Genomic DNA, 17,917 nt, shown 5'->3' on the forward strand with positions numbered 1-17,917 from the left:
TGTCAATCTCTCACCACCAAGTTTTGGCTGGATGAGACGAAACAGCCATAATTTTCCTCTGCTACATTAACTTGTAGAGCAATTATATCCAAGCTTACAATTTGCGAGCATATTGGTTTTGACTACCTTTGCTTTCCCACATCCTCACTTCCAAGTCAAGACCGCGAACGCTTCAGAAGCCGCCGTTCATACAAAAAAAGAGCAAATCCGCACGAGGTGCCGTTTGGCCCTCTAAGACTTTTATTTTTTGTTCCCCTTTACTTTTGAAAAGAAGTTATGGCCGAAACAATGGACAGCCCTCTATCCGTCCTAACGCCGTCTAAGCGGAATTCTCGTCCTCCTTTTTCTCCCAGCGCACATACTCCGCGAATGCCGGGTTCCCCGGCTATCAAAGCCTCAACGATTGATAATGTCGCCAACACTCCTTCAATGAAAAGCCCACTTTACAGCGATGAGAACAGGCGTCCTTCGACATACGACGATTCCACTGTTCCTTTGGAATACGGTGATGTCGGCGTTGGCCACGGCGGGGATAGCCCTTCTAACGCTGGACACGACGGCCCTGCAAGTTCCCCATTTCGGTCGACTGTGCTCAGTGACCACACGCCTCTCTTTCGAGAAGCTGAACCAGGGAATTTTGGTATGGATGAGCCGTATGAAGAGAAGTTGGATAGTCGGGAGCTTATGCATGGTGTCGAGGAAGAGAGGGAAGAGAGTTTACATGGAGAGGGTGAACTTCCTGCCATCAAAGAAGATGTTATGGACGATGGCGACGATACCCAGCCGCCTATTGAGAGTCGCAATCAAGAGACATACGAAACAGAAACTGATACGAGTATGCTCAACCCACATGGCAACCGCAATAATTACGGGGAGGAATCCAACATCACAACACAGGAGAAGAATAACGAAAGTATGAGCACTATCTACCAAGGTGGCTTAAGTGATAATGACGGCATGGCGGACAGCCATGGTGGGAACGAGCACCACGCCTCTTGTGATCAGGACGATACATGCCTAAGCACTTTCTCTGCTCTTCCTAATTTAGATATGACTAGCTTTGCTCAACTCAGACGAGACTCGCCAATGAAGCGGGTAAGAGAAGGATCCGTTAGCCCGCAGAAAAATGTGCGTGTCGCCAGATGTCCCGACGACATGCCCGACACCCCTAACACAATCAAGAGGAGAGGCATCTTTTCGGAGCAAGATGGAGGAACACCAACACCTAGACGAAACTACACCCGTCGCGATAGCCATATGAGCTTTACCGAATTTACAGACCAGATCCATGCATTTTCTCGCGCTTCATATGCCGCACAGGGCGGTTACCACTCTCCAGCTCGACGACAGTCTCGATTTTCCCCAGGAAAATCTACCGCCTCTGGATTTCGCTCCCCGTCAAAATTTTCTTTGCTGGACTTAGACATCCCCCCTGCTCCCACTCCTCGGTCTATTCCAAGCATTACTCCTAGAGAGCTAGAATCCTTGAAGTCTTCTTTCCTTTCGGAAATATCTTCTCTGAAAGCTACACTTAGTGGGAGAGATGCCGAAGTTAAGTGTTTAAAAGAGTCAGTTTCGGATGCGGAACGCAGAGTTGGGGAAGTATCCGAGGAACTGCGAAACGAGTGTGCCCGGAGAGAAACCGAACAACAGGAATGGGATCGAAGAGGGAAGGAGATGGAATCAGTCTTGAGAAGCGTTAGGGATGAAATCGTTGATGCAGAGCGTGAGCGTGAGAGGCTGAACATGAAAATCGAGGAAGGAGAAAAATGCAAGGAGAAATTGGAAGGCAAAATTGTGGAGCTGGAGAGCCAACTTTCCGCCGCCAGAAATGCAACAAATTCTCCTCCTACTGAGGCTGATAAGAAATCCGCTGAAGAAACAGCCAGAGAAATCCAGGATGCTGTTGAAAAGGTTGCTCGTGAATTACATACACTTTACAAAGGAAAGCATGAGACTAAAGTCGCTGCTCTCAAAAAGAGTTATGAAGCACGATGGGAGAAGCGTGTTAGGGAAGCAGAGAGGAAATTGAAGGATGCATTGGAGGAGAACGACCGCTTGAGGGCAGAAAAGGACTCCAACATTTCTGGTGGGGAAGGTGGATTCTGCGGAGAGGCTACATTTATTCGAGAGACCGAATCGCTTGAGGCAGACAAGCGGGTTCTTGAAGCTCATGTCAAGGGCTTAGAACAGGAGATCATATCTATTAAACGTGACAGTGAAGCCCTTCGATCTGAACTAAAACAGGAACGTGCAGAAAAGGGTGAACTTGTTGCAGCCGTTGATGAGTGGCTTGCAATCCAGCAATATCAAAACCAGCAGCAACTGCACAACCACCATGACCGCGATGATGAGCAGCGGCAGCAAGAGCAAGCGGAGGAAGATCAGATGATCCAAGAAGAGCAGGCAGAACTACAGCGACAACTGCAACAACAGCAACCCAGACGAAAACTTCCCGAACCACCTACTTACCGCCAGCGTTCCTTTTCCGAAGATGAGCCACCCACCACACGATTCGATAATAGCATCGGAAAACCAACGCAAAATCTAGAAAACGACGCTATCCCTAGCGGCAATAGTAACATTGGCCGTATCCAAACTTCTTCATCCTCATCTGCCATTCGACCACCCGGCGGTCCAACTCCTAGGGCTCCGAGGTTTGGAATGCCTGCTCCCAGCCATTCTAGAGGAAATAGTGGGAGCGGGAAGTCTATTAGTTCCGGGTTGCCGACGAGTAGTGGTGGGATGTCTGCAGCCGCGGCGGGGAGGAGTGGGATTATGAGCTCGATTGAGAGAATGGGAAGAGGTGGGGGCGCGGTCTGAGGATTTTTTCTTTTTCTTTTCTTTTTCTTTTTTACAGAGCTGCTGTGTGGATGGGGAAATGGAGTGGATGTAGATGGCAGGGAGGTGGATCCTGTTGGGAGTTTTCATCGTTTCTTTTCTCATTTTCATTTCCCCTTATATATTATTTCTATGTTTATCTTTATGCCCTTGTTTATGTTTTATGATTTTCTTTGTTTTAATGAGAAATGCTGATGAATGTTGTGATGTTTTACTTGGTCTGTTTATGTAGATGTATGATCTGACCAGAGAGAAAGAGATGGTACAATGAATGTTTTCATTGCTTTGCTTTGCTTTTCTTTTCATTCTGATTTCTTGTTCAATGATTGCCTCATTCCCATGTCGCGGGATGTGATGTATATGGTTTTCGTCGAGGATTGCAGGTCGATGGTTTTATGCTATGTAGTGTAATTGACTACAGCGGGAAATAACGGGTATCAGAGGTATTTTCATTCTTGTTATTGTTTTCTTTTGCACATTGTGAGAGAGAGAGAGGTGGAGCATCGTGAATATTCATTTTTACCATTTGGATTGCTACTTGCAAGTACATTTTTGATTTTTCAAAAAGTGCAGGATAGGGGGTGTTCAAAATGAAATTAGAAAAATTCAAAAGGGTATAATGTAATTAAATAGAGATGTGCTAGGACATTTGACGATGTATGTGAGTGGAGAAGGGTCAAATAATGGATAGATCAGAGAAGGGAAACAGGGAGGAGCATTAAAGATAAAATTACGGTGGTGGTGCTGATCTAATCCACGAGAAGCGCTGAATATCCATGGATAGTCCTACATCTTGCCTTTTTCCGGCTTCTTTTGTTTCTCTGACTGGATGACACGGTTCACATCTTCCGCAACGTCATAAGCAAACAAGTTTTTCGACCAAGGTAGAGTTGGCATGCAGCCTATCATCGCAGGAGAAGGGAGGAATATTAGCCAATTTTCGGTCGAGGTTCAAGAGAGGGGGGATTAAGGAGAACCAACTCACCAACGATAAAAAGTACTATGTACAAGATCCATTCTTCAAAAATAGTCAAGTTTCTCTTCTTATTCTCCATCCGTTTCGCCTTGTTGAGAATATCCTTAACCCGCGGCTGGCGGATTTCCATATATTTTTTCGAAGTCTGCGAAATAGCAGCCTTTTCCGCCAACGCCTCCGTCTCCGTTGGAGATTTAAGGTCGTATCCTTGGCTCAAATAATAGGCCAAGAACATCGAGAAACACTCTACATCCTCCAGTGCCTGCGATGTTCCCTGACCTGAAGTCGGGGGTAAGGTGTGCGCCGCGTCTCCAATCAGCACAACCCCGTTACGCTCCCATGTTGGCAATTCAGGGGTTGTCCACACCGGGTACATTGTTTCGACTTCGACGCTGTTGATGATCTTCTGGATTACAGGATTTCGCCAGTCGCCATGTCGTTTCTGCAGGTCCTGTTTTACGGCTTCTTTATTGATGGTTTCGGGATTGGGACAGTCGTCAATGGCATAGCTAGACCACCACATAACGGTCTTTCCAGGAGGCAAGACTCCCTGTGGTATGTGTCGGTTAGGGACTTCAGCATCTGTGTCTGAGGGAGAGTAGCCAAAGAACCCGTTCCCTCCAAACACAATATTCATGGCGCCTGCTTCGACGTGTGAGCTGATGTCGGCTAGGGGCACGAAGCCACCGATACCAACTATGCCTCTATAAAAGGGGATGAATGTTAGCTATGCGGGGTTTCATATAACCTAATAGTGAAATGGTTAGGAAACCAAAACTCAACTGATAATGTGGGGGGTACAGATCCTGCCCTTCCGCGGGAAACAGTGCCTTCTTTGCCACGCTTTTCAAGCCATCCGCGCCGATTACAAGGTCGACCTCTACATCTGGACTCCCATCCGCAAACTTGATGATATTTCGTCCATCCGCATTAGCCACAACCTCCGTAACACGCTTATTGACAAGAACGCCATCCGGAATGCGACTCCGTAGAGTCTTCCAAATCGCATGTCTGCTCATGGAAACGGAATTAATCTCCGGGTCAGAACCGCCACGAGTAGACATCCGCATCAGCGTCCAGCCATACGAGTTCATAAACTTCAGGGTGCCATAGGGATACCCGGCCCGTACAACGTCGTGGAAGAGTTCTTCATCCAGCCGTTGGAGGACCCTGAGTCCGTTGGGACCCACGCCAAGACCTCCGCCCACAACGAGGGAGGCAGAATGGGTCTCTCCTAGCGGATGGGGGGATTCGAAGTCCCGGGGGGTAGCGTAGGCTTCATAGATGGTGTATTCATGGTCCTGAGATGGGGACGGGGGCTTTGGGAGGCGCTTCTTCAAGGAGAGATAGGCGGCGCATCCGCCAATGCCTGCGCCGATGATGGCGATTTTCATTTTTGATAGCGAAATGGAGAAGTAGGCGATGAATACACTGGATAGACTATCGTTGAGACCCGAAATTCAGCGGGCGCATTGGGAAGATGCTGCCCTGAACAGATGATGGTATATATAGCCGCCGCATTCTTCCATATCCTACTGTTAATTTTGCTGCCTGAGATGGAATCAATATCATGCTCGTGTTCATTCTGCGTGACAGTCGGGCAAACAAACGTCATAGTCATGCAAGGAAAAGCCACATATTTTTAGCCATTCGGCCAGGCTTCAGTAATTATCGAGAGAAGAGAACATCCTATACAGACCTTCTCTACCCAGTCTAGATAGTTGATGTTTCGAACTGAGCGTGAACTCCGTACGAGGTGGCATACAACTCAAGATTAGCGGCTAGGCAGCAGAAATACCGATCGTGGACACCCGGACTGTTGATATGGCGCTAGTTGGCGCCAAAGATATCAACCACAACCTACCCTACCTACCTCTCTTTGTTCTTTGTTTCATCCATGCAGACACCACCCTGCAACCAAGAAAGGCTCTATCTGCTGTCATGACTGTCTTTGACTATGTTGGCTCGCTAAAAAATGTACTGTCTAAACTTTGGACCAGACTGTTTGGAGCTGTCCATGGAGATGGGCACAATGAAACTGCCAAAGAGTTGGGTCAATCCCTGCAATAGATGCTGGGCAATTGCAATTTACACTAATGAATTGCACTCCTTTTTGTTGCTTGCCTTCAATGAGTGAAGCATGAAAGTGCATTACTGCATGGCTGAAGCTGTTATGTCAACAGATGGCATCTCCTTTAGACATTTCTTATGACCCAGCCAATTTCCGCTGGTACATGACAATTCACCTCCCTCCAGTGAGATGGCCAAGTTACAGATGCAAATGATTCCTTTGATAAAGTCCAATAAATGGGATGCTACAGCTGCTGCATAAGAAGGATCACAGATATTTCTTTATCATCAATATCAACAGCTATTCATTCTCAGCTGTGGTGATCCTCAGAAGCATCCAGTGGACTTTGCCCGGAATTCCTCTAGACCAGTTTATTGGACTCTATGGGATCTGGAAGACATGAATTTGTCTATATATACCACCTTTTCCCCCAGGCCTGCTACATCAATCTAGTATCCAGAGACTGAAGCCTTGGACTTTGTTATCCGTCAGAATGGAGTCGGAATCCGGCGCCTACCATAAGCTCTCCGACCCTACGCTGCTGGACAAAATTGATAAACTGTTTGCTTGTAATGTGGGGAGCCATATTGCTCTGCCTCAACTAGTTGTCGTTGGAGATCAATCGTCTGGTAAAAGCTCGGTTCTTGAAGGCCTGACAAAGTTACCATTTCCTCGCGACAGTGGCCTCTGCACAAGATTCGCAACTCAAATCACCTTTCGGAGGGCGGAGGAGAAGAGAATTACTGTGTCGATTATACCTGGTGCAGATGCGAACCTTGAACATGCCGAACATGTCCGTTCCTGGGGAATTGTCGATCTTCCAGAACTGAACCGGCCTTCTTTCGCGAACATCATGGCTAAAGTGAGTTCGCTTTTGCCATGTGCACTCTGAACTATTGCCGACTGATTGGATAACATTAATAGGTAAACGGGGTCATGGGGTTAAGCGATTCACTGGACACATCTGGTAAGACATTTTCAACCGATGTTCTTAGGCTGGAGGTCTGCGGTCCCGATGAAGATCACCTAAGCATAATCGACGTTCCAGGTATATTCAAAAATACTACATCCGGCTTAACTACGAAAGAGGATATCCAACTTGTCAGAAACATGGTGCAAGAATACATGAAGAACCCGCGAAGTGTGATGTTGGTAATCGTGCCTGCAAATGTCGATATCGCAACCCAGGAGATTCTAGAGATGGCAAAAGAGGTCGATGCTCACGGGGAACGAACAATCGGTGTACTCACGAAGCCAGACCTTGTTGACAAGGGCGCCGAAAAAAAAGTGATTCATCTGTTGGAAAAGGAATCGAGTTGGAAGATGGGATGGAGTTTAGTACGAAATCAGGGCCAACAGGATCTCGACGACGGCACACAGGATCGCGACAAGGCTGAAGAAAGTTTCTTCAGGTCGACATCTCCCTGGAACACGATTGATGAGGATAAAGTTGGAATCAATTCGTTGCGCACGCGGCTCCAGGAGATTCTTACCTCGCATATCCGCCGGGAATTTCCCCATGTCAGTTTTCACTAGTCTAAATAACTAAATAAAGGGTCTACTACTGATATAACTTCGAGTAGGTGAAGTCCGAGATCAGCAAAGCTCTTGCTCGCAAGAAAGACGCGCTAGCGTCCCTAGGCCCAGAGAGGGACTCTACAGACAGCCAACGAAAGTATCTTCTTGACATAATCACCAAGGTTCAGCACATATCATTTCTCGCATTGGCTTCCGATTACGGTGGCAATGATATATTCGATCGAGAGCCGTCCACAAAGCTTCCCACTATTTTGGTGAACAGAAATGACAGGTTTTCTGAGGACATGGAGCATTGGGGACATCGATATGCCTTTGTTTCCAGTGCGGATGGAGAAGATGAATCCGGGGAGGTGATCGATGGGGATCAATGTGAATCTGGAGGCGAAGATGCTCGCGAAGAGGGAAACCAGGGTCCGACGAGTAGGTCTATAAAAGACCCTGAGGGCCTTGAAGACATTCTTACGCCCCCAACAACTGTTCAGCATGCTTTCCAAACACACATTTTGACATGGCTGAGAGATACATTCCGCAATAGCCGTGGTTTCGAAATTGGCACATTTAACCCGTCAGTTCTGTCGCCGATCGTAAAGAAACAATCCGTCAACTGGGAAATTCTTGCGCTCGGTTACGTCAGCGACATGATATGTGCAGTCCACTCGTTTATCCTAAAAGTACTGGAATCGGTTTGCAAAGATCGGCCGGTCCGTGAACGTTTACTGTCCCTTCTGATGGATCCGCTTGTTGAGATATACCAGCGGTCTCTACGCCAGGTTAAATTCCTCCTGTGTGTGGAAAGAGATGGCATTCCCATGACGCTTAATCACTATTTCAACGACAACCTTGAGAAATGGCATGCCTTCCCCACTCCCCGAAGTTCATATTGGTGTGACATACTGACATTGTTTGCAGCCGCCAGAAACGGATAGAGACCGCGATGCAAAAACATGCAATTAGCGACCGTGCTCACGGAACAGTCGTCCGACTCCAGGATATCGTGCATCAGAACCATATGAGTAACCTCGAGCATACCGTCCGCGATCTCCATGATATCTTGAAATCGTACTATAGAGTAGCTCGGAAACGCTTCGTGGACAGCGTGTGCATGCAAGCGGTAGATTACCATCTCATCGCTGGTCGACAGACACCCCTCAAGCAATTCTCCCCAGCCTTTGTCCAAAGCCTGTCCGCAGAACAACTTAGTGAAATCGCTGGAGAAGATCCCAAATTGAGACGGAAACGCGCTCAATTGCGTAAGGAAATAGGTGAGCTGGAGGCTGGGAGGAAGATTTTGCTATAGATGGCTTATTCTTCTTCGAAGTGTGGAGGATGTTCTAGAGGAAATGGATCAGGCTAGAGAAGTTGGTATCTTTGTTGCAACTCCCCCTCCAGCTCTGGGTGTTTGTTATATTACTGTTCTGCTCAAGGTACCAATTAGTAACTGATACCCCTATTTCAAGATTGAAAAAGTTTTTTATGCTGTTCCCCCTGTGGTATAAGTTTCATGGCACGTAAACATCTCTGTCCCGTAAATCTGCACAACGGATTTCTACTCGCTAATTTGGGACCACCACTTGAACGAGGCAGAGGTTGTATGGAGCGCGTGATGACTGAGGATATTGGCTCTCCCTTCCATCAGGTTGTAAACTAGGATGGCTCCTCGAAGTAGTATGTGAAGATTGTAGATATATGTCGCATGCTAGTGGTCTGCGATGTCACATCCGTTACAAATGACCCCGGACTGTGTGTAAATAACATGATCTAAGCCGTTGGTTAATTATCACGGCAATTGTGCTGGGAATCAACATCTAAGTAACAGATTGAAAGCTGGCGGGCTACATCCTTTTGTATAGTTAGTTAGCTATGCTGTCTTATATCAGCATGGAAGGAAACGATTGCGGAAGCCCCACATGATGGACGCCCCGGCAAGAAGCGCAAGGAGAAAAAAATAATTATTATTATCACCCTAGAGGCAAACGAACCGATATCGGATGGTTGCTTTCTGGGCGCCCTCGGCCGAGATATTCCCAGCCAAGCTAGTCTGCTATCCCGACTGTCTCCGCAACCCAACCCCGGCTTCCCCGCAAGGATTCGATTCTGAGAAATTTTATTATTATTTATTTATCACTCACTGACTGTGACTGCAGTTATCGCCTTATCCCGCCTTGATCAAAAGTTGTCGGCGAATCCCTCCCGGGATTCGTATTAGTATATTGGTGTGCTCTACTCGTAGTCTGTGGGTTTTTATCCCTCTCATTCCAAGAACAAAAAGAAAATAGCAGACAGGTGATGTAATGTAAGGGTTGTTGACGCATTGGTCATCATTTCGTTAGTTAAACTAAAAATGTCCTAATCGTGTACATTCCCAAGAGAGGAAGCTCGTTTGTTTAGCACTTGGGATTTACCTGCGCGAGCGCTGAGCAATGAGTCTAGATCAGCGGCATGCCGTTCTGCGAGGGAGAGGGAGAACAAGCAGGCGGGTAGTCCGTCAGGCCGCGCGGGGTCCGCTCAGGGGTGGTGATGGTTATTTCAATCCCGCATTGTCCAGGCGTGCCCAATAGATAGGGCTATATTCAAAACAGGTTTTTTTTTGGTTTGGTAGACTCGATAGAGGCAAAAAAGAACACAAGTCGCTCACCTGACAGCACAACTCTGTTGTCTTTCGCGGTAGCGTGCCCGTTAGACGGCCTGAACGGAAGATTTCCGAAAACTTCGAAGCACGCTTGCAATGCTCTCCGGGATTTTGATGGCCAGAGTTCAGGCAGACTAAAACTTCAGATTGACGTCAAGGCTAATTATCACTTTCTGATACTTTCTCAGAAATTATTTGACTCATCTTCGATTTGGACGTGGCTCTCCGAGACGGGGTTTTCGACGCCAAAAAAAATCCGAGAGAAATATTCTAACGAACCAAGGACTTCAGGTGCTTCCTTGGTGTGATAGAGTCATAACTCCAAGTTGAATTCACCCCACCCCTGAGCAATCATGAGTGAAGAGCAACCAGAAAAGTGCAGGACTTTCCGCAGCCACTTTTAACTTTTTATCTCCTGGTGGAATCGGGGAACCATCCGGGTAGGTACCAAGCGTATATACAGTGTTCATCAGAATTGGTAAACTTAAATTTTAAAACGATGGAAGGAGATCCAAGAGAATACTGACAGCCTTTTTTCGAGGTCTTTGAAAATAAAAATAAAATAATAAAAAATATAAAATAAAATAAATAGCAAGAAGGGGGATAACAATGGGGCACAAAAAATGAAGTCCCCGTCCCCATCTTTGGGGCGGAAAGTATTCGGCGGCGAAGCAATGTGGAGCTATCCCAAGCTCCATGAATAAAGTGAGCTACCTGGCTCGTTGCTCCATTAACTAATAAGTGTTCCAGAAGGAACAATCGCGTGGCGGGAGGCGCTAGAGGCAGGGCAAAGGAGAGGCGGAACCATTGGAAATCCCACGAACTCTACAGCACAAATTCAACAGTTTGAGAGTCGTCTTCCGATGAGGTTGAAGACAAGGCCATCAAGTCCAGCATACGGGACTAACCGCGGACGATTAGGGCATGCCAGATCACGGGGATTTCGAGGTTACCAACGTACGTCGTCGAACAAAACAACAGGATTCTAGCATCCAACTGATATAAATAACTATTTCCTTTCATTGCATAGGGAGTGACGGCTACCAACGAATCTGCAAGTCTGACCATGCTCCTCTTATCATTGAAAATCCTGCCCCTCCCCCGCTTTACTAATCAGTATCACCCCTCGTAATTGAAGGGTTTGAGCTGGCCAGTCGCATGGGAAGCAATGGATCTCCAAAGCAGGCTAGCCAAAACTTCTTCGGTAGCTAACGATGGCTTAGGTTTTCCTAGCCTAGATGAACAACCCAGAAGACTTGCCCGAATGGGTGCCACATTGGCTTGAGAGGATGACCGCCGATAAAGGAATGCCCGACGCAGAATATTGGGGAACCCCGAAGCTGGCCGCTTCGTTTTCTCAGTCTCAGCCTTCAGGCAAATGGTTAAAATCTAGGGCTGAAAGGAAGTAACTAGTTAAGCGTCCGACCCCGGACTTTTGTGTGGTCATTGCAGGCATCTCGATCTCGAAAACCCAACTCGAGAGTCCAACAACAAGGATTTCCTGAGCCAAGGTTGGACGAAACAACCTGTTTTGTCCCACAGTTTGGCCACCTGACCGCGCAAGCCCGAACAAACGCAAAACTCCGAAAGCAAAAACTACTTTGGCCATAAATAATCAAATTCTGGCTACCCCATGATCTCAACTTTCCGCGAACTTCCAAGATCGGGCAATTAGTAGACCATATGAGAAACTGCTCAGTACTTATTACATTGAAGCTTCTAGAGCACAAGGCATCATGACCTGAATTAGCGAGTCTCAAGAGGTGCTTCCAGGGCAAATCATCAGTAATCCACGAAGCAGCCTGAAAACCAGCACGCAAAATTATTCCAGTGGCCCACACAAAACTTAATTCTCCTTACATGTTTGGGGTATCAAGGTACCTAGGTACCGAACACCATCCACCAACCGTCCTCCTGGAGAACAATCGGCCGCAGCCCGAGGTAATTTCACCAGCTTGGCAAATTCCTGCGCCCTTGGACCCTCTTGCAAACATTTAGAATTATTGATTTTTTCCGCAAGTTTATTAGATGGCGAACAGGCTCACAAAATCAATAATAATGATCCAAATATGAACAGCGGCAGTTTTTATGCTTACAGCGTATGTTGAGAGATAACAACTAACTTACATCTCGGTACTATGCATTCAAAGGGCAAAAAAAATATTTCAGGTACAGGCCCGGCTCTCGGCATTCGCACCCAAACACCCGGATGAAATTTTGTCTCATTGCATAGAGCTTCATAATCCGCATCCAGCATGGCAATAATAATAATCATCATATATTGTGCATGGGCTGAACACCCTTCCTTTAAACAGAAGGTCGCACGTTTGCGTTTTATTCATGTGAGAGTCAGCGATTTGTTGTTCGTTGCTTGAGCCTTCCAACTTTTAAGATCATGAGAACGCCTCCGTTTCTCGCCGGAGCAGAACTTCGGCAACAAGGACCCTGCACAACTTGGCAGTCCTCTAGATTTAGCGGCGAAATGTATGACCGCTAACCAGTTAAAATAAGCACACTTACTGGAGAGGCGGGCTCTTCGGCGGTTCAGTGTGGGGTTGGGTCCCCCCTTGACCTGGCGATTGGCGGTTCAACTCCTTCTCTCCAGCTACTGGAATTCTGAGAAATTTCTCGTCCCATCGCGAACTCAGTCTAGCGTCTACTATCGTCCGAAAAGGCGCGTTGTTCTTCACTTTTAGCACTCCGGTTTACGAGCTCTCAGCGCCGTCAGCGGTCGTCGTTAAATGCCCAGGTCTCTTCGTTTTGGCGCCCCGCCGCAACCTTGGAAGTTCCCCACAGGGCCACAGCCCACGCTTTGAAACCCGCAAGTCTCATATCCGATATGGGGGAGGCAAACAATGGCGAGCTGCTATGGCTGCAGCTTGTTGCAGCTTGTTAGGAGATGAGCAAGCTTTGCGCCGGAATGGACTGGCCTACATAAGAGCTTGGTCCCCACCGCTCCCCCCCTTTTTCCCTCTATTTTGCCCGCCTCTCTATTTTGTACAAATTTTGTGATACACACTCTCCACTCTTCCTGTTTTGGGATTTATAAATATATTTTGATAATATCGGATCTTCTTTACGATTCTTTTTGCTCCCTGACTTTCTCTAAAATTGTGTTGATTTCGGAAACCGATTGCAAGTTTGGAAGAGTTAACTCTCTCATACATACTACGCTGGCCACAAATTCATTCGTCATGGCTTCCGTCGAGGTAGCGGAACTGCAGCCGCAGAATAAGCGGAAAGCCGCCGCTGCAGGCATTCAGACTACATCTCGCCCGGTAAAACGTCGCGCATCGAAAGCTTGTTGCTGTTGCAGGGCGCGCAAGGTCCGATGTGATGTCATGGAAAATGGCTCTCCGTGTACGAACTGCAGATTAGATGAAGTGAAATGCATTGTCACCGAGAGCAAGCGCAGAAAGTCAGTTTATTTGCCCAACAACCGCGAACGTTTGCTTGATGAATTAAGCTCCTTATAATTTGAATGAAAGCTGATAGATGTTTGTTCTCAGGAAGTCTCGAGGTGATGGAGGCGCTTCAAACTCCACACCGACACAATCAGCTAACACACCAGACGATTCGGGATTTGCCTTTAACACCAGCACTGAGGACCATATCGGGGTGCCAATTCCCGATCCGCTAGCTCCGTTGTCGCCATCTCAGTTATCAGTGGATTTGGAGCACGGTCATCACGTTCCGCACCTATTATGTTCGTCGTTTATAACATCTACAGATACTATCTTCCCAGTTTACTAATGTGACTTCTAGATCAAACGCAAGACAACCGAATCAAGCAGGAAGATCGACGACGCAGAATGTCAAGTATTTCGGCGCGTCCGGCCGCTCGCCCACTGTGTAATATGACTTCCGCCGTTCAACAACTACTTGATGTCGATTTTGGAGCCCGCATTTCCCCCCAGCCCCCACAGAAGCCGAAAGGCTGGCTACCCAACTTTATCCGCCCTCTGCCGGCGAAGTTCCAGTCCGACGATATCGCGTACCTTGAAGCCAAGGGTGCTCTGACAATTCCGAGTGAGGGGCTGCGCAATGAACTCATGAAAAGTTACCTGCAATTCGTTCATCCGTACATGCCACTGTTGGAATTGGACGATTTCCTGCGTACTATTGCACGGAACGATGGTTCGCGTCGTATGAGCCTTCTTCTATTTCAAGCAACTATGTTTGCCGGAACTGCATTCATCTCAATGAAGCACCTAGTAGAGGCTGGCTACGAATCAAGAAAGGATGCCAGGAAAGCATTCTTTCAAAGAGCTAGGGTATGGCAAGTTTGGGTTTTTCTTGTTTTGCTGTCGAGGCCTCTCGCTAACGTGTGTTTGTTTCATCTTTTAGCTTTTGTATGATTTTGATTACGAGGTTGATCGGATATCTTTGGTCCAATCCCTTTTGCTGATGACTCACTGGTATGAGATGCCGGATGACCAAAAAGATACTTGGCATTGGATGGGTGTCAGTTTATCACTTGCACATACTATTGGCCTCCATCGAGACCCGTCTTCCTCCTGTATGGACCCTAGACGACAAAAACTCTGGAAGCGCGTTTGGTGGAGCACTTACACTCGTGACCGCTTGATTGCTCTAGGAATGCGACGACCCACTCGGATTAAGGATGAAGACTGCAATGTCCCTATGCTCACGCTGGACGATTTCGATGTCAAGCCACTCTCCGCCGAAGCTCTACAAATAGTTGGAGACTGCGAATTAGCGCATAATATTGAGCAACAGAGGCAGCTTGCAACCATGTTTATGGAAAAATCCAAACTGTGTCTTTGCATAAGCCACGTCCTTGGCGCGCAATATTCGGTTCTGGGTCACAAGTTTGGAGGTACGACGGAGACTACAATGATGTTGGTCCCAAAGAAAGCTTCATCGGAAACATGTGAAGTCCAGAAATGTGATCAGGAGCTGGAAGCCTGGCTCTCTAGTCTCCCGGAGGTGGCTCAGTATCTACGCCCTTCATCATCTAGCTTTGCTAATGGGGAGGAAGTCCTACATCTCCACCGGGCATTGCTGAAGATGATATACCTTACAACCTCTAGTGCATTACATCGTCCACAAGTTCTTCCTGCTACCCCATCCTCAACAGTTGAAGCTGGACTTCAGGACCTGTCCCGCAACAAAGTCCGCTATGCTGCAATCGAAATCACAAATATTGCCCAGCACTTGCATACAATGGACCTCACCCGCTACCTCCCAACTACGGGAGTCACTGTTCTGCTCCCTGCAGTCATCATCCACCTCCTTGATATCAAATCCAATGACCTTAATATCCGATCTGCCAGTTTACATCGCTTCTATCAGTGTATGCAGATCCTGCAAAGACTGAGGGAAATTTATGCGTCTGCAGACTTCGCAACGTCCTTCCTTGAAGCCGCCATTCGGAAAGCTGGAATTCAGGTTTCCACCCAGGTACCTGAAGAGCAACCAGTTCGGCCAAGCGCACTTCATTTCTCTACCGGCCATCCCGATGCCTTGACTCCACCACCGGACAGCATGCCAGATAAAATCCCGGACTTCACTTATACTTCAGTCACGCCTAGCATTCCCTTCACTCAGGTGGAGAAACCGGATATTCTCTACGCTTCAACGCCACCTCAATCCGTGGGAAGTGAAAACGGAAGCACTAATAATATCCGCCCTGATTTTTTCTCCGATGAAGCCGCACTTAACGGCACCGAAGATAGTGACACGAGTCTAACAGAGCTCATGAATCTCGCCCATGATGCAGACATCAACCAGAACGACCTCGACGCGTTGATCAATTTCGACGATGCGGGCGCGAATTTCTTCGCCGGTGAAGACGGCATTGACGGCATTGACCCTACGATTTCGAGCATGTCAAATGACAACAGCAACAGATACAATCTTGATAACATTGACTGGATGCATGATTTTACTGAGAACAACCTCAACAACAATAATAACAACAATACCATTGAGACGAACAATAATAATAACAATAATCTGCAAGTGGTCTCAAACTTTGATCAGAAGCCACTTGATTCCGACGGCAAAGCTGGAGAACAACATATCTCTATGCCTAACAGCACCGAGAACGCAGGCGCTAAGGCTACGAGTCCCAACTCTCCTTTTACTGAATGCGAGCCATTGCAACTAAGAGCAATAAGCATTTCTGCTGATACAGATTTCAACGCATCGATTTGACGACCGGGTGTTATGCGACTCGGGCCCTGATACCCCCATCTTTAATGTAATAAAACAGTTTAACGGACATTTTCGCATTTTTTCGTTTCCTATTTCATGAATAAAGGAATATCAAAATTAGATCTGGGAGTTTACGTGATGTCTACGGACTGCAGGGTTATATTTTATTCATTTCTTATTTTTGGCGTGTTTTGAACCTAATGATGCTGTACGCCCCTAATTTGGGCAAGCAATGAGAATGTTTTTAATAATGGAGAATTTGAACTACACATTTTCTACAAAGTTCACAAAATGAAGTGATAAAGCCAAAAGATAAATAAACATAATAACCTCGAGTTAACTATACGCGCTTCGTCCATTGCAGGCCCCTGTAACTATGCCATAATACGCACATAGGTAACTACCAGATATATATAATTTGACATTGAATAATAAAAACATCCTTCATATGCTTTTCTCATCTTCCCTTCTCTAAACAATTTCAACTCCACACATTCCTGCTATGTACCCGCAATCGTACTCGTGTCCCGCACTTCCAAAAACATAGCTCCGGAGCATGCACTCTGTGGAGCTACCTCAAAAGCTCATTGATGGGTGACTCTCATGATGATGCAGAAGGCTAAATGTGCGCTAAGTGCTGCTAGACAGAAGGCCCCCAAGCCCCCATAGCCTCGGTTTGTTTCATGCACGCACGTCTCGCGGGAAGGGCGGGCTAAGGAGAATTAGTTATCATAGGACGATTGCGCTATTCCCTTTTTCAGTGGGAGAGGTTGCTGAGGTCTCTCAGGAATCAGGAGCGAAGCGTTCTGGAAATGGTCGTGAGCAAATCAGTCTTGTCCTGAACCTTGCGAGGAAGAAGTCGTCTTTTAACATGTTCACGCCTTTCATTCCTTCTCCCTTCCTTGTGTTGCCAGAGATTGCTCAGTCGAGCGGGGTGCGCTGTGTGTTTTTGAATATTTATATTTTCACCGAAGCTAAGTTAAACATCGCCAGCGTTGAAATGCAAATTGGAGAATCGCCGAGGCATGATTTCACTGACTTCAGAAAGCTGAATCTTCACTTATTGATTTGTTTAGCTTGACGAGAATATTCCCCCCCCTTCGCACCCGCTTGCCAGCGTCGACGAGGTTTATTATTTTGCAAACCACTCTGTAGCCCTAATGACTGCCCAAATCGGCACAGATTAGGGCTTTTTACGTTTTTAAACTCGTTACATTCCCCCGTCTAACCTGAACACTTCGTTGACATATATAGGAACGGATCAAAGGTTTTACATATTTTTCGAATACCCATGAGTGTTCTATTTTGAGAAGCTCTTGTCCAAGACTTCTTCTCATTAAATTTGCAAATAGCTTGGGACAGGTAGTTATATCATCACCTTCGACCGCTTATGGGTTCGTTTTGGCGCTGGTTCCACAGACGCCCCTTTCGTGCGCTTTTCGCTCCTCAGGACTACCAAGCAAGCTGCCAACGCCTGGTGTCTAGCTTGCGCTTCCTATTGCCCTTTTGAATGGAATTAATTGCGTTTCTGCGCCTGTGGGTTGGATTGCCTATAATCCAAGTGCTCAAGTTACAGCAGCCAAGAAGTGATATTTGTGCTGAGGCAGATTGTTGCTATAAAGAGGCGAAAGACGGACGGCGAGCTGGTATCGAACATTATGAGGACAAAAGAGCAGAGAAT

At 47.0% G+C, this 17,917-nt stretch overlaps 4 protein-coding genes across 10 annotated transcripts; 3 read left to right on the forward strand and 1 right to left on the reverse strand.

The window, feature by feature from the left end:
• Nucleotides 1-7: 7 nt before the first annotated feature.
• On the forward strand, nt 8-3,657 carry BDBG_07013 (uncharacterized protein). Its single transcript, XM_002622456.2, has one exon. It carries the CDS (start codon nt 277-279, stop codon nt 2,821-2,823), a length of 2,547 nt encoding a protein of 848 aa, XP_002622502.2. The 5' UTR covers nt 8-276; the 3' UTR covers nt 2,824-3,657.
• On the reverse strand, nt 2,839-13,154 carry BDBG_07014 (extracellular salicylate hydroxylase/monooxygenase). 6 transcript variants are annotated; one of them, XM_031722891.1, is made up of 6 exons: nt 12,577-13,154; nt 9,335-12,509; nt 7,382-9,259; nt 4,601-7,312; nt 3,827-4,521; nt 3,232-3,743 (listed from the first exon to the last, which is right to left on the reverse strand). In XM_031722891.1, the coding sequence occupies exons 4-6, from the start codon at nt 5,209-5,211 to the stop codon at nt 3,628-3,630; spliced, it is 1,422 nt and encodes a 473-aa protein (XP_031579914.1). In that variant the 5' UTR covers nt 5,212-7,312; nt 7,382-9,259; nt 9,335-12,509; nt 12,577-13,154; the 3' UTR covers nt 3,232-3,627. The 6 variants fall into 6 exon arrangements, with proteins under 6 accessions (XP_031579913.1, XP_031579915.1, XP_031579914.1 ...); XM_031722890.1 differs by having other exon boundaries at nt 2,839-3,743; nt 4,601-8,188; nt 8,322-12,509; nt 12,577-13,152; XM_031722894.1 differs by lacking the exon at nt 12,577-13,154 and having other exon boundaries at nt 4,601-6,961; nt 7,139-9,266; nt 9,335-11,740.
• Nucleotides 3,755-8,911, forward strand: BDBG_07015. Of its 2 annotated transcripts, XM_031722897.1 has the most exons (5): nt 3,755-4,539; nt 4,645-6,750; nt 6,813-7,409; nt 7,472-8,277; nt 8,337-8,911. In XM_031722897.1, the coding sequence occupies exons 2-5, from the start codon at nt 6,382-6,384 to the stop codon at nt 8,722-8,724; spliced, it is 2,160 nt and encodes a 719-aa protein (XP_031579920.1). In that variant the 5' UTR covers nt 3,755-4,539; nt 4,645-6,381; the 3' UTR covers nt 8,725-8,911. The 2 variants fall into 2 exon arrangements, with proteins under 2 accessions (XP_031579920.1, XP_031579919.1); XM_031722896.1 differs by having other exon boundaries at nt 3,755-6,750.
• On the forward strand, nt 10,649-16,696 carry BDBG_07017 (C6 transcription factor). Its single transcript, XM_031722898.1, has 5 exons — nt 10,649-11,013; nt 11,087-13,474; nt 13,566-13,762; nt 13,822-14,330; nt 14,404-16,696. Exons 2-5 carry the CDS (start codon nt 13,251-13,253, stop codon nt 16,234-16,236), a joined length of 2,763 nt encoding a protein of 920 aa, XP_031579921.1. The 5' UTR covers nt 10,649-11,013; nt 11,087-13,250; the 3' UTR covers nt 16,237-16,696.
• The last annotated feature ends 1,221 nt before the right edge of the window (nt 16,697-17,917 follow it).

This window comes from Blastomyces gilchristii (assembly GCF_000003855.2).
Source record: "Blastomyces gilchristii SLH14081 genomic scaffold supercont1.17, whole genome shotgun sequence".
NCBI lineage: Eukaryota > Fungi > Ascomycota > Eurotiomycetes > Onygenales > Ajellomycetaceae > Blastomyces > Blastomyces gilchristii.